Source organism: Podarcis bocagei (assembly GCF_964188305.1).
Source record: "Podarcis bocagei genome assembly, chromosome: 3".
Taxonomy (NCBI): domain Eukaryota; kingdom Metazoa; phylum Chordata; class Lepidosauria; order Squamata; family Lacertidae; genus Podarcis; species Podarcis bocagei.
The window spans coordinates 19,086,624-19,109,376 of record NC_138127.1 but is presented as its reverse complement, the minus strand read 5'-3'; the positions used below and the strand labels follow the sequence as shown (position 1 = coordinate 19,109,376).

The window sequence follows — 22,753 nt, the reverse complement described above, 5'->3', positions numbered from 1 at the left end:
AACTAATTTAAGACCTGAGAAAAAAAAGAAATTTCAGAGGGAAATGCAGAGAGGCATGATTTAGTTTAATATGCATCTACATTAGCTACAGGGCATAATTAAAAGTACATCACTTCTTTAAATCTACATAATTATATCCCAAAGACATTCTCATTAGTATCTTCTACTTTGCAGCTAAACCAGAAGAGGCCTCAGGTCTGCAAGGTCAGACTTCTTTATTTTAAATGTAATAATATAATGTTGAAAATAAAATGGCTGATGCAAAGTGGTGAGGCTGGCCTTTATCATCTATGCATTATTATTGTGAACACAAGAATTCCCAGACATCCATAAAAAAATAATCAAGTAGCCGAAATCTGGTTTTAAAAAAAGCTGAAATCAATCACTGATTAATGATCAGGGCTAATTCTGAATATATGAAGCAAACTGACTAGCTTTATTAATTTATGCATTATTTCATGGTAATAGAACTGCAATATTTATTCAAAATAATTTTCTTTAACCAGCAACTTGGCTCTTAATTCCGTTAACAGATGGATGTTCTAGTTCCAACAGTACAAAACAATCCTTCATATTAATTACCGCATCGTCCTGAGAGTAAGTATGCAATACAAAGACAAAGGGAGGTGTCTTTTGAGTCAAATGCCTACAGACTAAAAACTGCTATGACCAATTCCACAATCTGCGGTATGGTCTAAAGGCTCTTAATGTGAAACATGATTAGAGCTACACTCACTTGACCTAGTCCCTGGTATCTGGAATCAAGGGAAATAACCTCCACTTACTAAGCTTGCTCCCAGAGTTAATTGAAAGCTTCTACCAAACTGAAAGCTATGTTGTAATAGGAAGCCTTTTTGAACAGGGGTGGATCACTTGTCTTGTGGACTGCATGACCCTCGGGGTATTTATGAATGGTTGCAGCAGAAAAGTGACACGGCGAATGAGGAACACTTATTCCGCACCATCAAAATTCTTTCCCGAAGCTGAAAAATATTTAACAAAAACCTTGGTATAGAATATGCCAAAAATAAAATACAACAAACAATATTTCTACTTAAACTAATGTACAGTGGTACCTCGCAAGACGAATGCCTCGCAAGACAAAAAACTCGCTAGATGAAAGGTTTTTCCGTTTTCGATTTGCCTCGCAAGACGAATTTCCCTATGGGCTTGTTTCGCAAGACGAAAACGTCTCGCGACTTTTTTTCCTTTGTCTAAAAACAAAGACATGTTTTGCTAATAAAGTTAATTTATTTTCCCTTCAATTTTTGAACTGCTCTTTACAGTATGTGTGACTTTAAAGAGCAGTTAATAAACTGTTGTTGTACCAAATTTGGCTTTGTTTGGACTTTTTTTGACCATAGGAACGCATTAATTGATTTTCAATGCATTCCTATGGGATTTCGTGATTCGCAAGACGAAAAATTCGCTAGACGACAAAACTTGCGGAACGAATTAATTTCGTCTTGCGGGGCACCACTGTATATAATCAGAGGCAACCATTTCATTTTAACAACTGACCTATCTGAAACATAATTTAATCAAACCGATGCTTTAATCAAACACATGACTTGCTAGACTCTTGGCGACTTGTGCAAAGAGGAACGATCTGTTCCAGTGAAATTTAAATACTAATTGCCATTCTAGGGTATTGTGGATTATTCTTCCTCTTTCCACAAATTTCACAGTAATAAAAATTAGCACTTTGGATATGCAGTACATTTAAAAGCTTAAGGAGAAAGAAAGCAGCTTTATATAAGGTGTCCCAAATTTCAGGGGTGGTGGTGGCAGGGGAAGGTTTAGTGAGTAGAGGGACTGACCACCACCTGGGGCGGAGGCCTAACTGTTTGGTCCCTGCTTCCAGTTTCAAACCTCCCATTCCTTCGGAAGTCTCTTAGAAGCCAATCCCGCACCTGGTGTTGGGCCAAAAAGACAAACTGATGATGCTGCTGGTTTATTGACCACTCTGCTGACCAGCAACATCCCTGGCCAAGCTGGTTGGAGTGGTCTATGGCATGGTGTTGGAGAACAGCACTATTATAGGCACCACGTAACACTCATTCTGCGTTGTTTTCTAAGCATGGCAGCATTTAAACTTTGGAAGTCCCTGTCTATTTTTGGCACCAGCTTAAAGCATGCCTTTAGGAGGCACTGCAAATGTAAAAGAAAAACCGGTGCACATTGGCATGCAGTTGCTACTGCACCACAATATAGCATTTGTGTAGAAGACCTCCTTCTATGCCTTTCTGGCATTAGCATCAAGGCTCAGAGAAACGGCAAGATGATTTGTTCTCTTATGCCATGACTTCTACATATACTTGGAAGCCTTTTGCAAAGGACTTTGAATGCCTGTCGGATTTCCCCTGTTTTACATGCTTCTCAGCACTCTCAAGAACTCCAAAGAGTCTGTTCTTCTTAGTGGCAAATTGTTGTTCTGCAAAACTTTTTATTCAGTACAGTAGTCCTTTAGGAACTACTGGGATCTGTGCAGGGGCCTCAGGACTGTGAAAGTCAGCTCTGACCACTCCAACCTGGCTTTCCCACACAACTTGGGAATGACAGGGCCTGCTTGCATGGTTCTACACCCCTTTCCAAGCACACATTTTATAATGCCCAAAGTGGGTATGTAAGTTTAAACAGACTTTCTACCCAATTACGAAGCACAGACAGGCCTATATGGCCTTTCCTCCCTCCCTGGGGTCCCCATCAATCCCTCTTTTAAAATTAGTGTTATGTTGGCTACCTTTCAGTTGGTAAGGAGACAGAACAAGGACTTCATTCAACCATCCTCTAAACAGAAATGGATCAGTAGTTTGGAAAATATTAAGGTTCAGCACTGGAGGACAATGTATGGAAATATTTGTAGTGGAACTTGGTCCTTTTATTGATTTTGAAAGCAAATATTGATATCACTATATATAAGTGTTTATCAATATTGTAAGTAAGTTTTCTGACTTCCTTCTGTGATTTCTGCAAACAACAAAGTTAGGCAATATAAATTTATGCTGAGAGCGGAATTGAGATGTATATCCGCTGTGAGGAAAGGATGGGAAAGCAGGTGTTTTTTGCTATTGCTATTTATGTTAGACTTGTTTTAGTCTAAGCAGCTGTCCACAGTGCACATGGACGTCTGCAGACTTCGCAAATGTTCAAAGAGAACTATTAAGAACTGAATAGTGCTCCAAACAAGTAATTTACCTTGTCTGCATCCACTTTTCCTCTGATGAATTCAGATTTCCAGAACTGTAGAGCTTGTTCTAGTGTTAAGCCGATGCCTTTTAGGAACAAACCATATTGCATACGGCCTCCATGACGGAGATGATGGTTATCACGCAGAGCTTTGTGCAGTTGGCGCATGCAGGGAGGAAATGATTTAACAGAAAGCTGCAACAGGAAAACATATTACTGAATAGATTGACTTACAGGCTGCATTTTGTTCACCAATTAAATCCATTTAGAAAGGTGAACAGCTTGAGGAGAGAAGGATATGCAGGGGCTATAGGGACTATGCGTAAATCTATTTTACCACTTCAATATGCCTGTAAGCATTTGAATCTAATATTTTGAGAAAAGAATAAATGCAACACAGAAATACAGAAATACAGAGAAAAGAATAAATGCAACACAGAAATACAGTTATTAAAGAAAGAAATGGTCTTTACTAATTCTAGCCAAAAGCATTAATCAGTATGGTTAATTAGTTACCAGTTTAAAATATGGATTCTGATTGTATATTAATAGTTCTCCCCCCCCCCAAAAAAAGTGTACTCTACTTTGATGGCACTGATATCATTTATTGGTATATCTTGAATTTGTTTAAAACATTTTATACTGCCCTTCATCCTATCACAATTTAGGTCAGTGGATAACAGGCTTACCCAACCTGGTGCTGTTGAACTACAACTCCCATCATTCCTGACAACTGGCTATGCTGGTTGGAGCTGATGGGAATTGCAGCGCAAGCGATCTGGAGGGCACTGTGCCGGGGAAGGCTGGTGCATTAACAGATACAGAAAAACAGCAGAGCGGGGGTCAGATAATGTGTTTAAAACAGACTTAAATATTTTCAGATACATTGCTGGATGCACTTTAATTAAGTTTATTTTCCCAACTATTACTTGCTTTCATTTCTTAGATACAATATGCCCGCTATAATAATCATAATCATAATCAGCAGTACAGGCAGTGACAATTTTGCCCACATCTAACTGACATGTGGGCATGGAAGCGCGGGTCATTTTGGACCTGGAAGAAGACAGAATTGGGACAGAACAGGGCAGGCTTATATGTGGGGGGGGGGGCAGGAACAGAGCCCCCCCCTGTAAAATGGTCATTGCCTGTATTAAGCTACCGTATTTGGTTAACAATAAGGTGTTAATAGTTACAGCAAACCTCTAGACCGACTCCTTTATATCACTTTTAAAAAACAAACAGGACTTCTATGCCACTGGTTTCCTTGAGGATAAATATATTGGAATGGATTCAAATGAGGTTAGTTGTGCATTAGTGCATCACTGATTTCATGTTAGTCATAACCTTGTCTCATTGATTTTAACAGGACTAATGCATGGCCAACTTCCTCTGGATCCAACCTGTTATTATACGTAAAGGGCAGTCAGTTTCTTGACACAAACTGCATGCTGGACAAGGGCAATACGGGGTACAGTTTAAAAGCATAAATACTCACAGTGTCAATCTGTTCTAATGAAATTTTCCCAATGTTTCTTTCAATGCTGTAATCTGGACCAACATATGCATGACTGTGGGGTAGAGATGAAAGAAAGTTTTTTATGGTATATGAAATCTTCAACAATTCACTTCTTGTTACAATGGGAACTTAAATACACAATTGTTTTTATGGATTTTAGGAGGAAATCATTCCAACGTAACAATTCAGCAAATATGACTTGAATACACTAAAGCACTTTGAAACTTTTTTTTATCCAACACAGTTCTGACATTTCACCACACGAGCACCTTGACAGATTTATTTTGTGGCATTTCTTCCTGAGAAACAAGATCAGAATCATAGTCTGGGATGAACATTATGTTCCAAGTATGAGCAAAATACCTGAAACTTGTCAAAGCAGCTGCCCAAAGAAAGTAGTTCTAGACTTCAGTTATAGATCCTTTATATTTTTCACATTAAAGGAACTGCTAGTAAAAGTGTGTCTTCTTAAAATTTATCAGAAAATTGTGACAACATTTCTATTGAAATACTAGAGCTCCATGAGGAGACAACCCCAGAAAGTAATAAAATAATGATTGTGGTTTTAAAAAGGGTCTGAGGGAAGGAGAATATTCTGCATGAATTTCAAGTGCAGTCATACCTCATGTTAAGTCGCTTTTATGCTTTTTAAGTCGCTTTTATGCTCTTTCAGGTTACGTCCCACGGCGACCCAGAAGTACCGGAAAGGGTTACTTCTGGGTTTTGCCACTTGCGCATGGACAAAAGTGCAAAATGACGTCATGCGCAGAAGCGTCAAATTGCAACCCACACGTGTGCAGACGCGCCACTGCGGGTTGCGCTCTTTTCATGTTGCAAACGGGCCTCCGGAACGGATCCCGCTCGCAACCAGAGGTACCACTGTAGATGGGCTCTTTTTCCCCCCAAAGGACAAAACACGTTTGCTTGTTTGTTTGTTTGTTTGTTTGTTTGTTTGCTTGTTTGAAATCTAACCTAAGGGATGAGCTTGATGTGTTGACTGAGATGGCGCAGGTGAAATCATGGTAAGAACAGCAGCTCTCTACTACCCACTTGAACCTACCATCTGCAGTGAAAGAAGCTGAGTTTGAGAAGGGAGGGTCCACATGGCTCTCTTGTTCAAATCTCTGGTGAAGTGCAAGGAACAGCCCCTCAATGGGCTGGTTGGGCCCTTTTACTTTTTTTCTTCTGGCACAGACAGGTCCACAACTTAGCAGTCAGAATGCCAGTGGTCCCACCTGCACTGTAGAACTGCTTAGGAGCTTCGCCATACCTGGGCCAATTAAGGCAAATCTCAAAAAGTTGCTTGCTGTAGGCTGCAGTAGCAGCTGCCTGGGCACACCTCAGGGAGATGCTCCATACCTATTCACCATCCGCAACCATTTCCTGCTGCTCACTGGACCACCCAGTAATACTGCTCCCCGAGAACTATTATAGGAAAAAATATACTGATACATTACCTGAGATGACTGAGCAGAGGCTGGAGTCTCTCATCTGTTTGTACAATGGGCAATGACCGTGCTGTGAGCTAAAAGGGATTGGGGCGGGGTGGGGAAACAAGTCACAAAGAGCCAATGAAATGCTGCTCTATCTTTTTTTTTTTTTTAAGTACAAACTACAGTTACTAATAATGCAAATAAAATTAACTTATTCACCCAAAAACTTGTTCTTCAAAAAAACCACTGGAACGTTTGTTGTCTCTCACACAATCACTCTCTCTTGTTGAGTCAAATCTCCAGAAACAGAAATAAACAACTCTTCTTTCATCTTTTTCAAAGATGTCCATTTATTTATCATCTTTCTACCTCTTCCTATTAAGCTTATAATTTTATCAGCCTTCCACATAAGCTTTAAATCTATTGATTCAATCTATTATTAGATCAACGCAATGTCGTTATTTCAACAAGTTCTTCTCCAGACCCATTAACCATTGCATTTAAACTACTTAAGTTCTGTTGATGGGAAGTAGCATTAATCCACTCCTCTGCCAAATCCACTTCTGATGAAGAGCGGAGGAAATCAATGTTTCAGTAACTGTTTCCACAGAAGGCTCCACTACGAGCTCTCCGTATAGTTAAGTCTTACAAAACAGATTCCTTTCCATCAATTACAGTTGTTTCCTTAGATGAACATCTTTTTTTTCTTCTGTGCTGCTGAAGCATATTAGCTAAGGTTTAGCCACGGATCGAGGAAGTGCCCAGTTCAAACCTAACTTCTGCCACTAAATACAGGTAGGTAGCTGTGTTGGTCTGCCATAGTTGAAACAAAATATATTAAAAAAATCCTTCCAGTAGCACCTTAGAGACCAACTAAGTTTGTTATTGGTATGAGCTTTCGTGCGCATGGTATCCAATGAAGTGTGTTTGTTTCTGCCACTAAAATCAACAAATGGCTTTAGATAAACCATTTTCAGACTCAAGTCTTGCTGGACCACCTGTAATACGGACCTAACAGTATCAGCCTACCTTAAAGGGCTGCTACAGGGATTATAAGGTAATATATTTAATTTATATGCCACTTACTAGAACAAAAGTGCTCCCAGCTACTTACAACTGACAGTCTAAAGTATTAATTAAGAATACCAGTAAAAACAAGTTACATGGAAAAAAGGAAGAAAAAATGTTAGTAATTCTAAAATATCTGTGCTTGCTAAAATCGCACGTCAAAATTACATCCTTGGGTATGTAATAATACTCATCATGATGCCTAGCAATGTCAGTGAGTATCTTATACCTCCTTTACCCACTGGCTGCTTCTCATTCAGTCTTCATGGTCTCTCACACACATACCTTCCCAGCATCCATCTCTGCCTGCCTAACAATGGGAAACCCTCATGGCTGCCTCAAGCCTACATCAGATTGGAGGAGAGGAATGGAAAAGGGACTCCGAAAACATAAATCCTTTAACAGAGGCTCTCCATTAATGTTGAACATTCTAAGTGTTAAGGATTATTACACTAATCTCAGTTATTCACCCATCTTGCAGTTCGTTGTGCAAATTATTGTTGTTGTTAGCCATAACAAGCAGGAAAGGACGGAGCAGGGAATTCTACTTCACTGTGTTTGGAAAAGCTAACAACCGCCTCCCATTCATACTGTTTCATTCTCCAGATCATACGCTAAGCCCATCTCTGGATATTGCTCCCTAGACAAGTATGATGATTCAGTTGCCAAAGTATGAGAGCAGGGAAGCAACACAGGACGTTTGCACCACATACAGAAACATGAAGCTGCCTTCTAGGGAGTCAAATAATTTGTACATCCAGCTCTGGACTGTCTAGTCTGACTGTCAGCAGCACCCTAAGGTATGAAGAAGAGCCTTCTTTCCCAGTCTGCTGCCCAAAGATCTTTTAAACAGAAATGCCAGGCACTGGACTGAGGACCTTGTGTTATGCATGTAAAGCATGCGTCCTACGCCTATGTTTTGGTCATCCCATATGTTCAGAGAACTGGGAGGGAAAGAGGGATTTCTACAGCTGTGAAAAATACCTAGGCAGCTACTTTAAACTTGATCAGAAACTAGCTTGACAGCTGTCAGGGATGCTATAGTAGTCCATTTCCTGCATTAGCAGAGGGCTGGACTAGACAATCTTTGAGGTCCTTTGCAGTTCCATGACTTTTAGGGTTCTATAACAGATAAGATTCCAAAATAGAGAATATAATCAGCAAAACCATAAATGACACGGTTAAATCTGTGTGCTACTGAAAAGATGAAGAAAATGTATATTGTTTTTAACAATCACATATTTATTTCCATGCAATAACCTTTTGTAAGAAAATAACACAGGTACTCATGCTTAGATATTGGCACATAATTGCGTATCTATTAGGAGCTCCTTCCTACTCATCGCTGCTCTAAAGATAGATCTGGGACATGCATTTGATTGATTGGCTTTCAATGTAAGTATTTCATGCTTTTTGGTGCAGTGATAGCACCAAAAAGTCTGGTTTGATTAATAACCAGACAAGCAACGCACAAGCTTAAAGCAGCGGTCACCATCTTTTACGATTGACAATTCCATGCTTTATTATGGATTTTGTTCCAAAGAGAAGCAAAAATGTAGTATGTTGTAACAACAATTTTGCACTGAGAATACATGTCTGAATTATAAGGGTCACAGAGTTTCACCTTATCATCACCTCTATAACTGGAACAGATCCATGTTTGAGGTCACAGGTCTGCTACCAGGACTCTTATTGAGAGACACTGGCCCAGTCATTATCTCAAGTCTCATGTAAACTGCAGGATTGTTGCAAGGATTAAACAGTGGGAAGGAAAACAATCAAATACACCTGTCTGAACTCCTGGGAGGAACAATGGTGTGTGTGTGTGTGTGTGTGTGTGTGTGTGTAATGTCTACTTATTCCTCATATCAGAAAGTCTAATGGGCAAGTTACTGGTAAGTCTTGTTTTACACAATATGTTAGCTCGGGGGTAGGAGAGGCAAAAAAATTCAATAAAAAAGAACCAATATACTGAATCTCTAATACAGCTACACAATACACACAATTTTATTTTATTTATTTATTAATTAAATTTATATACTGCCCTTCAACAGAGGGTCATAGGGCAGTTTACAGTATAAAAACACAAAAATACATAATGTATCATCAGACAAAACAATATAACGGTATAACAATATTATATATATACTGAATGCAATAAACAGGATTACATTCAATGTATAGGATTGCACTGTCAATAATGCTTTGCCTAGGTACTGTATTTGGTAGTTAACATAACAGCAGTTTTATATAATGTAAGATGCTTGCAAACAGCATCTCTTTTAACACAGCACAATTCCTGCTCCGGGCTTACATTTATATGCACACATACTCATACTTTTGCTGGGTTGTTAATATGTAATTCCAAATAGGTCACGTTGAGTACAGCTGTATGGTGTGTACTACTGAAAGCGATTGATCAAGAAACAACCACTTCGCTAATGTTGCAGCAAAATGTCACAATGCAAATGTTATGCAGCCAGGGAAATCAATATTAGAACAGTGTTTGCATGCTGGTATGTTGCCACAACTAGACAGCTGACATTTCAATGCTGATCAATTTTGAAAAAAGTTTGGTTTTAACCTTTAACACATTGCAATTCTGAAGAAATACTCAAAGTATGCAATCTTAGCAAAGATGTAGTTATTGTATTTTAGCACTATGGACATCCAGAGACACTTAAAAAAAAAACCTATCAAAAGCACTAATTTCATGTGAAGAATTAGCTCCCCCACCCCATTAACAGCTATCCAGCATTTCTTCACGTTAAAATATATCAGGTGGTTGCTTACCGCTGAGTATTCCCATGGATTTCTATCCCTGGGGGGTGGGGGGGTTTGCAAGAAAACAGTTTGTGATAGATTTCTTGTATTTGGAGCCTGCCCTTTTCCATAGAAAAAAATCAAAGCAAGTAATAAAGAGCAATACAGTGGTACCTCGGGTTACATACGCTTCAGGTTACAGACTCCGCTAACCCAGAAATATTACCTCGGGTTAAGAACTTTGCTTCAGGATGAGAACAGAAATCGTGCTCTGCTGGCGCGGCGGCAGCAGGAGGCCCCATTAGCTAAAGTGGTGCTTCAGGTTAAGAACAGTTTCAGGTTAAGAACGGACCTCCGGAACAAATTAAATACTTAACCCGAGGTACCACTGTACACAAAGAGGTCAACCAAGGAAACCCACAGAAAGGACCTTGAGCTTCCCCCATCCCACCCTACACACGACAAAGCTTCAACAGTTTAAGAGAGGAGAGGCCATGAGCCAAAGAAGGAACATTCTTACAAATAAGAATGAGCATATAACAGTAGCTTTGCTTGCTGTTTTTTGCCACACTGCTTCATGGCACTGTTTAGAAAGCAAAGCTCTGTCTGCACATATTGTTTGATCCTGCCTACATGTGCCCCTTGGGGATGCGGGTGGCGCTGTGGGTTAAACCACAGAGCCTAGAACTTGCCAATCAGAAGGTTGGCAGTTCGAATCCCTGCGACGGGGTGAGCTCCCGTTGCTCGGTCCCTGCTCCTGCCAACCTAGCAGTTCGAAAGCACGTCAAAGTGCAAGTAGATAAATAGGTACCCCTCCGGCGGGAAGGTAAACGGCATTTCCGTGCGCTGCTCTGGTTCGCCAGAAGCGGCTTAGTCATGCTGGCCACATGACTCGGAAGCTGTACGCCGGCTCCCTCGGCCAGTAAAGCGAGATGAGCGCCGCAATCCCAGAGTCGGTCAGGACTGGACCTAATGGTCAGGGGTCCCTTTACCTTTACATGTGCTCCTTCTTTGATTTCCCCCATTACGTTGGGAAAATTAATCACTTGATATCTTTTGCAAATCCCATGTCTCATTTGTTTCAACACAACGTACTTGCACAGTACTTCATATATTGAGCACCAGGGGGTTGGGCCATTTCTAGTAGGTTACTATCATTAGATGGAAAATGCTCTCCGCAAGAGAATCATCTCATAGCTTAACATTTGAGAGACAAATAGGGCACGCAACAAAATGTTACGGTGGATTCCCAAGTGGATGAGCACAACTGTAGCATATCTGATAGCGAAGGTTTCTCCCCATTGCTAGGTCAGCTGGCCCTGGTGTGTTAGATGAAAAAGTGAAGGGGGTTTGTTGGGAGATGCCAGAGAAGGGAAAGGTGCTAGCATTAGAAAGGAGTAATCTGTATGCCCTTGAATACATATAATGGGCAGTGTGATACACTAAGCAGGTTATAAGTCAAGAATAATTTGATTTAGGATGCAACCCCCATGCAGAGTAGGTCTTATTTCCAAGTAAACATGGGTAGGTTTAGGTTGCACATTTGATATTAAGCCTGACTGCATCAACTGTTAATCCAAATGCTAAAGCGTTTAAGTTTGGATGTAAAACATTCCACTTCACTGTTCAATGATGATTCATGAAATAAATCAATAAAAGAAGCTATTTCAGTTTTCCCTCGGGTCATAATCTCACACACATTTTCAGGTCACACTGAACTAAGTGGGAGTTCTGTGTTGAGTTGACCCACGTTATGTTCGGGCTGCCAGGTAAATTTTCAGAATCTAGGCCTTCTTTTAATTCAACTTACAAGCCTCTACTTTACCTCTTTGACAATCAGGAAATCTTCAACATTGGCCTGCAGTCCCCAAGGGCTTTTGGGGTGGGGGGCTTGTTTACGACACTCTTTCTCTCTCAGGGAACTCTCTAACCCACATCATCACTCCATGTACATGCTTGCATGTGCCCTTGATTTACTTTGCAATTTAACATTTCAATCTGGTAGTTTTTAGTCAGAAGAGTTATTTAAAGTGTTGATTCTTTAAACTATTTTAACCTAAACGTCCTAGAAATGTGCAGGAACACTTCCCTCTTACCAGATCTTTATACGACTGTCATATTCTGCCCGGGTGCTGAGGTCCAGCGCCGAGGGCCTTCTGGTGGTTCCCTCATTGCAAGAAGCAAAGCTACAGGGAACCAGGCAGAGGGCCTTCTTGGTAGTGGCGCCCACCCTGTGGAATGCCCTCCCATCAGATGTCAAAGAGATAAACAACTACCTGACATTCAGAAGACATCTTAAGGCAGCCCTGTTTAGGGAAGTTTTTAATGTATGACAAATTAGTGTATTTTTTGGTCTTTGTGGAAGCCGCTCAGAGTGGCTGGGGAAACCCAGCCAGATGGGCGGGGTACAAATAATAATAATAATAATAATAATAATAATAATAATAATAATAATAATTATTATTATTATTATTATTATTATTATTATTATTATTATTATTATATTCCTAAAGTGAGGAGTGGGAAGCACAAGTTACCTTAAAATGCGCATCTCAACGAGTATTTCACTGACTGGCAAGGCTAGAAGATATAGCACATACCCTTTGGGCCTTGGTGCCATATTATGACAACATTATAGCTCAAAGTCTTCCAGATTTTAAACAGTGGTGTGCTATTATTTACAACTTTAGCGGTTTTAAAATTCTCAGCTCCAATGGGAGGAACTGAAAGAGCAGTGAGCACAGTTTAATGCATACAATGGGGCTTTCCCACCACTGCCTGTTGCAACCTTTAGTTCCCCCCACCCCCCACGGTCACTCCTAATTATTTGAGGCCCTCTGCAACAGTGTAGAATATGGAGAAGCAGGCAAGAAGACAGGTTGAACTGGTGGAAACTGGGTGGGCCTCTTTTTGATTGGGTGGAAGCACATTTCACTCATGTAAGGGGTTTTCTGCTTCATCTTACTCTGCACTAGGACACAGCTGCTACTGAAAACCCAGCTGCATAGGGTGACTGGGTCGGCGATAGCAGAGAGCGAAGGCTAAACAAAGCTTTCTTAGTGGCTAGGTAAAGGTAAAGGAACCCCTGACCATTAGGTGCAGTTGCGGATGACCCTGGGGCTGGGGCGCTCATCTTGCTTTATTGGCTGAGGGAGCTGGCGTACAGGTCATGTGGCCAGCATGACTAAGCCGCATCTGGCGAACCAGAGCAGTGCACGGAAATGCTGTTTACCTTCCCGCCGGAGTGGTACCTATTTATCTACTTGCACTTTGACGTGCTTTTGAACTGCTAGGTTGGCAGGTGCTTGGACAGAGCAATGGGAGCTCACCCCGTCATGGGAATTCAAACCACCGACCTTCTGATCGGCAAGTCCTAGGCTCTGTGGTTTAACCCACAGCACCACCCGTGTCCCTTCTTAGTGGCTACAACAACTGAAAAAAAATGTTACACAGTTGTGTAGGTGCTGCAGTCACCTGAAGTCCTTTGCCACCGGAAGGCTTATTGATGGTCCAGAATGGCCCTGTAACCACCTTGGTTCTTGAATTTAATCTGTTCTGGGAGTCTGTTTGACACCCAAAATGGTTCGAAAACCAAGGCCTGGCTTCCGATTGGCTGCAGGAGTTTCCTGCACTCAATCAGAAGCCGCGGAAGCTGTGTTGGACGTTCGGCTTGCGAAAAACGTTTGCAAACTGGAACACTTACTTCTGTGTTTGCAGCGTTCTGGAGCCGATTTGTTCGGGCGCCAAGCCGTTCGAGTACCAAGGTACCATTGTATTAAAGAAAACCAATTTGCTTCTGCGACTCTTCCTATTATAATGTCCTCTTTTCCCCTTATCTACACCACCAATTTTTCTTCTTCAGTTGCAGCAATCCTAAGTGACTTCCAAACAAGTATAAACAATGTAGCAACACAACTCCTTCCTCTTCCGGAAGCTTTTTTAAAATGTTGTGATATTTAAAAACTAAACAAGAATTGAAATCCATAGATGGTGACTGTACTCATTAAAGCGTGTTTGAAAGCTTTTCTGAGTGCAGTTTGTCACAACTTTTTAGCGCTTTTTGTACTAAACGCACCACTTGTGTGATGGACAGTGAAGCAACACAATTTCCATTTAATTGATTTAAATAAGGCTGAATAAATCTTCACCTTTATGTGACAAGCAGTCAAGACTGACAAGTGATGGTAGGCAGGTAAAAGTAAATGAACAGAAGTCTGAATTGCCCTTGCCATTTATCTTGGTCTTATGTGTCGTAAATCCAGTTTGGGAGAGAGACATTCTGAATTTCACTATTCAAGCACTAAATGAAACTGTCTCCTTCAAAATGATAGTTCCACTACAGCAGTGATACATATCCTCGTTTTAATTAACCTAATGGTCTATTCACCCACCATACTTGGAGGCCTATTTCATTACCCTAAATTAACATTTTCTTTCCATTAAACATCAGATAAAAGATACCAATTGCATGCCTGGTTTACAATACATTCAATCAGTAGCATTCCTTTGCTTAGTGGTAGCAACGTAAAAAAAGAATAGAAGTACCAAAATGCACGTTGACCAGATTACTAATAAAGAAGACTATAAGTAATAAGAGACAGATATTACACTCTTATACTTCAGAACACCTGTTCATTAGCTAACCCAATAATGTCCCTAGATCCTTTGTTGATACTCTAAACTTTTTCTAACTTTGGTGACATTGACAGAGTAAATGTGTCACCCAAAGTACCTATTGGCTCTTGAGTTATTGTTTAAGAAGGATAAAACTGAACTTATTTTAAAGGTCTATGGTTTTCACAGCATTATCCTCTCACCAGATCCACTACCTCACAATGTGATACGCTTTCCAAATCCTACAGTTGGATGAAAAACGACCCAAGGATGCATCTTCTTTTTCTCCTCCTCTTTGTCTTTATCTTCTCCCCCCAAAATATCTACTGTTCTTTTCCACTGATAAGTTTCCACCATAGATACAGCTGATATGTACCAAATAAAGCACTTTTTTGGTGGTAGTTATGGAATGCCCTCATGGGGAAGGCCTGATAGGCTCCTTCCCTTCCAAGTTTTAGACACACTGTAAAGACTTTTTTTTTTGTCAGGCCTGCATTTGATTCATGTTCTCTCTCCTAATTTCATTTATTATTATTATTATTATTATTATTATTATTATTATTATTATATGTTGCTTTACTGCTGCTTTGGTTTTATTCTTGTTTTCTTACTTTTTTGTATTTGCACTCATGTTTTTACTCTATGCTGCTTTGCATTTTTATGTAGAAAAACAGAATACAAATAACATGAAACTAGTTAAGTAAGTTTCCTTACAGGAGATGTAACAATACAGAATTAAATCCAGCAATATCTGCTAGTGGAATGAACACCATTAAGAGAATGGGCTCTCCCCCTCGACCAATGGTAGAAACTCAGGTATATAAGCTAGGCACCAAATGGCGCCTTAAATCAGGGTTACAGTCACCATAACAGAATGTCTAGTTGCCATTTTGGGGCAAGGCAGCTCTAAAGACTTATTTTTCAAATGGTGGGCTGACTGTGATTGATTCTCAGTTAAACGACAGTCTTGAGCTAGGTTAAGAGCTTTGACAACTTAAATAAGGAAAGTCACTTGATCCAGAGATAGTCCACATATACATTGGCCTATTCTGACCTCTTTTTCTTAATGCTGACTACTCCTGCTCAGGCTGCACAGAAAAAGCATGATGGTTTCAGAAATTCATTCCGATTTCAGAAATTCATTCTGATAAAATATAACTGATGGAATTCTACAGGATGGGGTCTTAGTGTGTGAATACAGTCCAGATCCAATGATCTTCTTCAGGCACGCACCTCCATATGCTACAAATCTCAGGCGCCAGGCATCTTCACTTGGTTGCAAGTGGTCAAAAGCAAGGTGCAAAATGAGTCTGGCACCTGGCTAATTTTTAAAACTGCCCTACACACAGCCCTAATCTGCTCTGAAGGGCACTTGGAAGAGCACGTTTGCAGGGGGAGCTGCAGTGGAGAGAAAGCAAAGGCTGCTCACACAACATTGGATGTCAGCCATGGAAGACAAACACGGAAGCAGCTTCAATAATGCAAGAGGTATATGAATAACAGGCTTGTGTTTTAGGAGTTATGAGAGCAAAATGTAGTTCTTGGGAGATGTTAAAAAAGGAGGCGTGACAGGAGCTGTCAACTCTGTGGATGCAGGAAAATGTAAGATGGTCCATGACCCAGATGGAAGGACCATCTCAGACAAACAAAAGGTACACAATTTTTGTACAGCTTCATATTCACATTTTCCATAAGCATGACAATAAAAAGATCTTCCAAACATGTCAGAGATCTTAAATCATTTTTTTCCTGATGATTGAAAACCCACTGTACCTGTGTTGAATAAAAAGAGCTTGCTAAACAGTCTGAAGAACAAAGCCAAGAGCCATTTATTTCAACTTTCTAGACCTAAAAAGTTCCCTCACATAGAAAGGTAAGCTTAAATTATGCTAGAGCTACAAATTAGACATATTCTTGGAAATCACAGAAGTAATTCTGTCTCTGTGCGTAAGTTATGAGACTAACCAAAGTGCTAACTCACTTGATATAGTTCAAGAAATGATTATTACAACCCAGTAAGTAATTTGTCTCTTTGCAGTAGGATGCAATAAGGCCATTTCTCTTGTATATATTTTTTAAAAAGGCCAGAAAAGACAAGGATTGCCAGTCCTCTTAATTTCATTTATAATCTGCTTCAAGGAATGGATTTCTTAAATTAAACACCAGAAAAGAGATATTTAGAATAGACATTAGAGTAATTTGTCATGAGGAATATTAAAAGATTATTGGTTTTATAACATCTTATATCACTGATGCAAAGAAATTAAGTCACTCATTACAGTACAGCAGATGTGTACTTTTGGAATTTGCAAAGTCTTTACTAAGTAATTTACCATAACCCAGTCATGTCCATGCAAACTGTGCAGCACAATCCTATGCCTATTTACTCAGAAGTCCCACAAAGGTGCATATGATGGCAGCCTTCAAAATATTATTTAAAACATTCTCTAGCCACTCCATAAAGTCCTTTTAATTTGAGTGTCTAGAGACCTCCTAAATAGTCAAATTAAAATACAGGGGGAAATACAAGAGACAATGGCTACATTCACATGTAACACCAAACCATGGTTTAGCACTGCACACGCATGCCTATATGAGCCTCATTGAAGCATTGGGGGGGGTGGCTCACACATTCCCCCCTCCCACACAACTTAGGAGAAAGTCAGAGTTTAATTTCACTTTTACAGAATCCCAATTTAGTGTTGCATTTGAACCAACCAGGGATCCTGATTTAAAACAAACTCTGGTACGTTTTTATAAGCTGGCTTGCTATTGTTGAATGGTTTCTTTAAATGTAAAGGTTCATCATTGTTCCACCCGATGTGTATGTCTTTAAGGGGCCAGAGCAAGGGCCAGAGCAAAATAAGGAGACCCAGCTTTACAGCTGTGAAACATAGCAGGTGCTGCTGAGTTGTATTGATTAACCTGTGTCAGCAATTGGGTGTAGTATATAAGGAGCAGCACCTAGCTCTCCCATTACCCTGGGGGATGGGTTGGTGGTTGGGTCTGGTTTGTTGATTTATTAGTGTAAATGGAGTTTTTGTTTTTGTTATTAAAACCTTGTTTAAGTTATTTTTGAGTCCCTTTTTAATGCATGGTCTCCCCAGCAAGCTCTCTGCAGCGTTACTATACTGCAAATAGCCAACAGCTATGAACACTTGAGTTTGTTTTAAGCCAAGTATCATGTTCCAGTGAGTCTCCTGAGAGGCTACGGTCCCAAATCCTAAGGAGGTTTAAGCATCTTAGCAAAACACTCGCCAAACAGGGCAGGGTTACAGGTGCAGCACCATCAAAACAAACCATGTTCAAGCATGGAGAATCAGTCTAGATCTAAAGTGTGATCCAGAGACAAACAGTCCAAGGTCAGTATGACAGGGAGCTCAGACAAGGTACAGTGGTACATCGGGTTAAGAACTTAATTTGTTCTGGAGGTCCATTCTTAACCTCAGGTACCACTTTAGCTAATGAGGCCTCCCACCGCGCGATTTCTGTTCTCAAAGTTCTTAACTCGAGGTACTATTTCTGGGTTACTGGAGTCTGTAACCTGAAGCGTCTGTAACCCGAGGTACCACTGTACAACATAGCAAGGAGGGAGAACAAGGAGCCAGAGACCTGTGTTGTTTCCAGCAACCAGGTGGTTCAGGATACGTTTGCCTCCTAGACCATACTCAAACCACAGCTACTGGTGGTGAAGGACTTTCAGAGATTGTTAACTCACAACAACCCCTTACTCATGACCTTTGCGAAGAATCTGGGTATGTAGACAATGTTATATGTTGTAACTTTTCAGCCCGGACAGCTCCAAGGGTTCTTTAGCAGGTCTCCCCCACAGAAGTCCCCACAAGGGATCCTCAGCACTGGTTCCAGGGAACACTGCCTGCTTCAAGGTCTTCAACCTATAGGGTGTCTGGTTCATCATCTGAAGACTCCGTGTGTGGCACATAGTATGGGCTAGACATGACACAAAGGCACTCTGCCTAAGTCTTCCTCCAGGCAACGGGGAGGAGGAGAGTTAAACACTCGGGGTTATTCTGACAGTGTTAAATCATGCTTCACTGTTACATGGAAACACAGATATTGAGAAATGTCCAGGCAAAAGGAATAAATGGAATTTTATAACGCACCCGGGAGACTTGAGAGAGATTGTATGTTGGCAGCACTCTTAAGAGAAATCCAATGGGACACATCACTCCATTGCAAAATCAGGAGAGACTTCTCGCCTATTGGGAATATTCAGACCTGTAGTCTAATTCAAGCAACTACCTCAAGTAAAGAATTCCCAGACCGAGTGAAAAATACTTGTTTTTGTTGTTCAGCAGAGACCTGGATTCCCAGAACACCATCCAGCACATACAAGACAAGAACAACTGCTAATAGTCCAAGGGACCGCACAGAGATATTTTCTGCCTGTTTAAAGAAAACCCCCTAACAGGAACTCCATGCACCACTTGACAAACTATTTTTAAAACTATAATGAAATTTCCTAATAGCTTTCACAGTACGGTGCAAAGAGTCATGGCTAGGCAAAATGGAGTCAAAAGCTCTATGGATACACAACCCAGGTCTTTGCATACCATTAAAGGTACACATTGGTTGACAGCCACTCTACACATATGCACATAATGGTGGGATGAAGAAGCCAGTTTATATCCCTAAGTTTACGTTATTGCACCAACAGCAGATCAGCCACTGAGTTCTGGCAGACAAGTACCGTATTTTTCGCCCCATAAGACGCACCGGCCCATAAGACGCACCTAGATTTTAGGGGGGGAAATAAAGGGGAAAAAAATTATTTCCCCCCCAGGTGCGCTGCGCTAATCCAGAAGCTTGGGGCAAGCTGAGATCAGCGCGCCCCAAGCTTCTGCGTGCCGGCAAGCAGTCCGCTGCCGCCCCAAGCCTCCCGCACCCGGCAGGAGGTCCCGCCGGGTGCGCAAGGCTTGGGGCGGCAGCGGACTGCTTGCGCGCACCTAGAAGCTTGGGGCGTGCTGAGCTCAGCACGCCCCAAGCTTCTGCATGCCGGCAAGCAGTCCGCTGCCGCCCCAAGCCTCCCGCACCCAGCGGGAGGTCCCGCCGGGTGCGCGAGGCTTGGGGCGGCAGCGGACTGCTTGCGCGCACCTAGAAGCTTGGGGCGTGCTGAGCTCAGCACGCCCCAAGCTTCTGCATGCCGGCAAGCAGTCCGCTGCCGCCCCAAGCCTCCCGCACCCAGCAGGAGGTCCCGCTGGGTGCGCAAGGCTTGGGGCGGCAGCGGACTGCTTGCGCGCACCGAGAAGCTTGGGGCGGGCTGAGCTCAGCTGGCCCCAAGCTTCTCGGTGCGCGCAAGCAGTCCGCTGCCGCCCCAAGCCTCGCGCACCCGGTGGGACCTCCTGCCGGGTGCGCGAGGCTTGCAGACACTCGCCCGAAGCAGGGGGAGCCCTCCAGAGGGCTCCCCGTGCTTCGGGCGACAGGCTGCCGCCCCAAGCCTCGCGCACCCGGTCGGACCTCCTGCCGGGCGCGCGAGGCTTGCAGGCATTCGCCCCATAAGACACACCCCGATTTCCCCTTCATTTTTGGAGGGGAAAAAGTGCGTCTTATGGGGCGAAAAATACGGTAACACTTCTCTTCCCAGTAATAGTTTGCATCTAGTAATAAAAAAACTTAACAAAATTGAAAATATGCTTCTCATTGTCATTCTGCATAACTAAGGTTAGAGGAGGAAGTGGGGGCAGGAGGAACAGAGGCATGCTGCAAAACAGAAATTAATTTAACGTTTTAAAATTGCTATGCTGCAGGTTCACCTTTAGAACAAAGTAGCTCTCAAGCAGTAAAGCTTTAAGTAGCAGAATCCACTTGCGCAATATTACATACAAAGCCTTCTATAAAGCCTCTTTCAATAGCATGGCTGTTTCTCAATAATAGGAAAGCCTTGAAAATGAGAGGAGAAATCACTTACACACCTCCCATATTGGCTCCAATATATATTTTTTTTTGCATTCAGTAACATCAAATACACAATGCACTAGTAAATCACTGAACCAATGTAGTGTAAAATATAACCGAGGTACTTCCATTTACATGCCATTAGAATGGAAACAGGATGGTATAAAAGTGTACAAACATCAATTCTTTAAGCAGAGTATGATTTAGAACAAAATTGACTTGGCTAAAGAAAATAGTCGTCGTCGTCCCCCCATATAAGAATTCTGGTTTCATTTCACAAAGCCATTTACCTGCTCTCTTTGATCTCACTTGAAAGGTACTTAACTGACAGTTTCATGTCAGGATTTTAATAATATCTGTATGCTAGAAGCAATTGCAAAATTAACCTAAGGAACATGATCTTGGAAAAGTTGAAGACATAATGGCAAGGGGAGAAAAAGTTTTGAATCTGAGAGCTACTGCAGTTAGACAAAGGAAGTTGTAGCAGCAGCAGCAGTAACTGTGATGAGCCTCTAGATTCTAGAACCTCATCAAAGTTATTGCTGCAGAGTCTTGAATAAAAGACCATTTCCCTAAAACCAATTTGTGGAATGGCACAACTAGCAGGCTACTTACTACAAGCTCAAAAAGTATTGTGCGGCTGAGGGGGCTGAAGACATTCAATAGCCAATTTTACAACGCAATCCTATATACACCTACTTTAAGTCCTATTTAGTTCAGTCAGCTTACTTCCAGGTAAGTAGATGCAGGCTTGTATACAATTTTTTGTCTTACTCAGAGTAAACCCACCGAAATTAAGGAACATGGCTATCTTAGGTTTATAAATTTCAACGGGGCTATTTTGAACAAACATTTGATGGATTTTTGTTTGTGGTACCTAACAAGAGCCTCTTTTGCTATTCAGGATGGTAATTAATCTCCTCTTTTGAAACCAAAGCAAACCAACACTATAGGAAAACTGAAACACCGAACTACTCTTTTTATATTCAGGATGTATGAATTATTCAAGATGTATGAATTAATGCTAAAATGTGTTTCTTCCCTAACAAGACACTCTTTTCATAGTGGCACATTTATACTAAGTGTGAATATTGCCTAGTTCACAAAGTCTTCTAAAGATTGGTACAAAGGGATCTAGAACCTTCCACCCAGAACTCTAAGGGCTATTTTTGCTTGACCCTTTGGGAATTACATGTTCCTGCTTCTCAGACTGTCAAAGCACACCTCAATATAACCCCAAACTAAGTCTCCCCCACTTTAGACATGCTTTTATAGCAAATGTGCTGCCCTCCAAATTGTCATTGGCCATGTTGGCTGAGTGTTAGAATCATAGAATCTTAAGAGTTGGAAGGGACCCCAAGGGTCATCTAGTCCAACCCCCTGCAATACAGGAATCTCAGCTAAAGCATCCATGACAGATGACCATCCAACCTCTGCTTAAAAACCTCCCAGGAAGGAGAGTCTACCACCTCTCATGGGAGTCTGTTCCACTAACAAAACTCCCACTGCAACATCTGCAGGGCACCACTTTTACTATCCCTGCATGTAGTGTTTATTTTCCTTCTAACTTTTCTATCTTACCTTGCAATGAGAAATAATGAAGTGCCTATGTATATTGCTGCGACGTATGGCAACCCCCTCCCCACAACTCCAGTTCCGACCCCTTCTTTCAGTGGTTTCACTTCAGTAAATCATCAAAACTTTACCACTAAGTTCAGATTTTGAAACTGAACCAGTACGAAGCTATAACTGAGACAATAAAAAAGCCCAAAGAGTTATGCGGCAAACAAAAGTACTTTGTCCTTTTTAACAACTTGCCATCTGTGAACATTTTTACCAGTTAAAAATAGATGGTTAACTCAAATGAATCCATTGGAATTGGAATACGTTGTGCACAACAGATGGCTTGTTTATACAACAGTTCTGGGGAACATATTTGTTACAGCTTCTTCTTAGTTGTTTCTTGTGCCTATAGTCCAACAAAATATCTGAAACACCCCATCACTGCTATATTAGCTCTTTAACCACCAGGAGGGCGAGGGATGGGAAGCCCGAAGGCAATGAGAATCTAGAACATATGGTTGCAGCCTTTAGGATGTCACAAAAGGCTGTGCTTCAGCAACTTGAATGTGTGTTTTACAAAAGACATAAAGCACCATTTCTACTGCTGCAGCACAAGAGAAAAAATACCTGCTGATTTTTTTGTGTGAAGGTCATTTTATCAGATCTCCATCTTTGCTTTTTAAATACA

At 41.3% G+C, this 22,753-nt stretch overlaps 1 protein-coding gene across 1 annotated transcript in view; it reads right to left on the bottom strand.

Moving 5' to 3' along the window:
* PRIM2 (DNA primase subunit 2) overlaps positions 1 to 22,753 on the bottom strand; it is a 72,445-nt gene that overhangs the window by 19,475 nt on the left and 30,217 nt on the right. Inside the window, 3 exon segments of the mRNA XM_081187074.1 lie at positions 3,199 to 3,384; positions 4,688 to 4,760; positions 6,166 to 6,233. Coding sequence (XP_081043200.1) covers positions 3,199 to 3,384; positions 4,688 to 4,760; positions 6,166 to 6,233 — 327 coding nt within the window.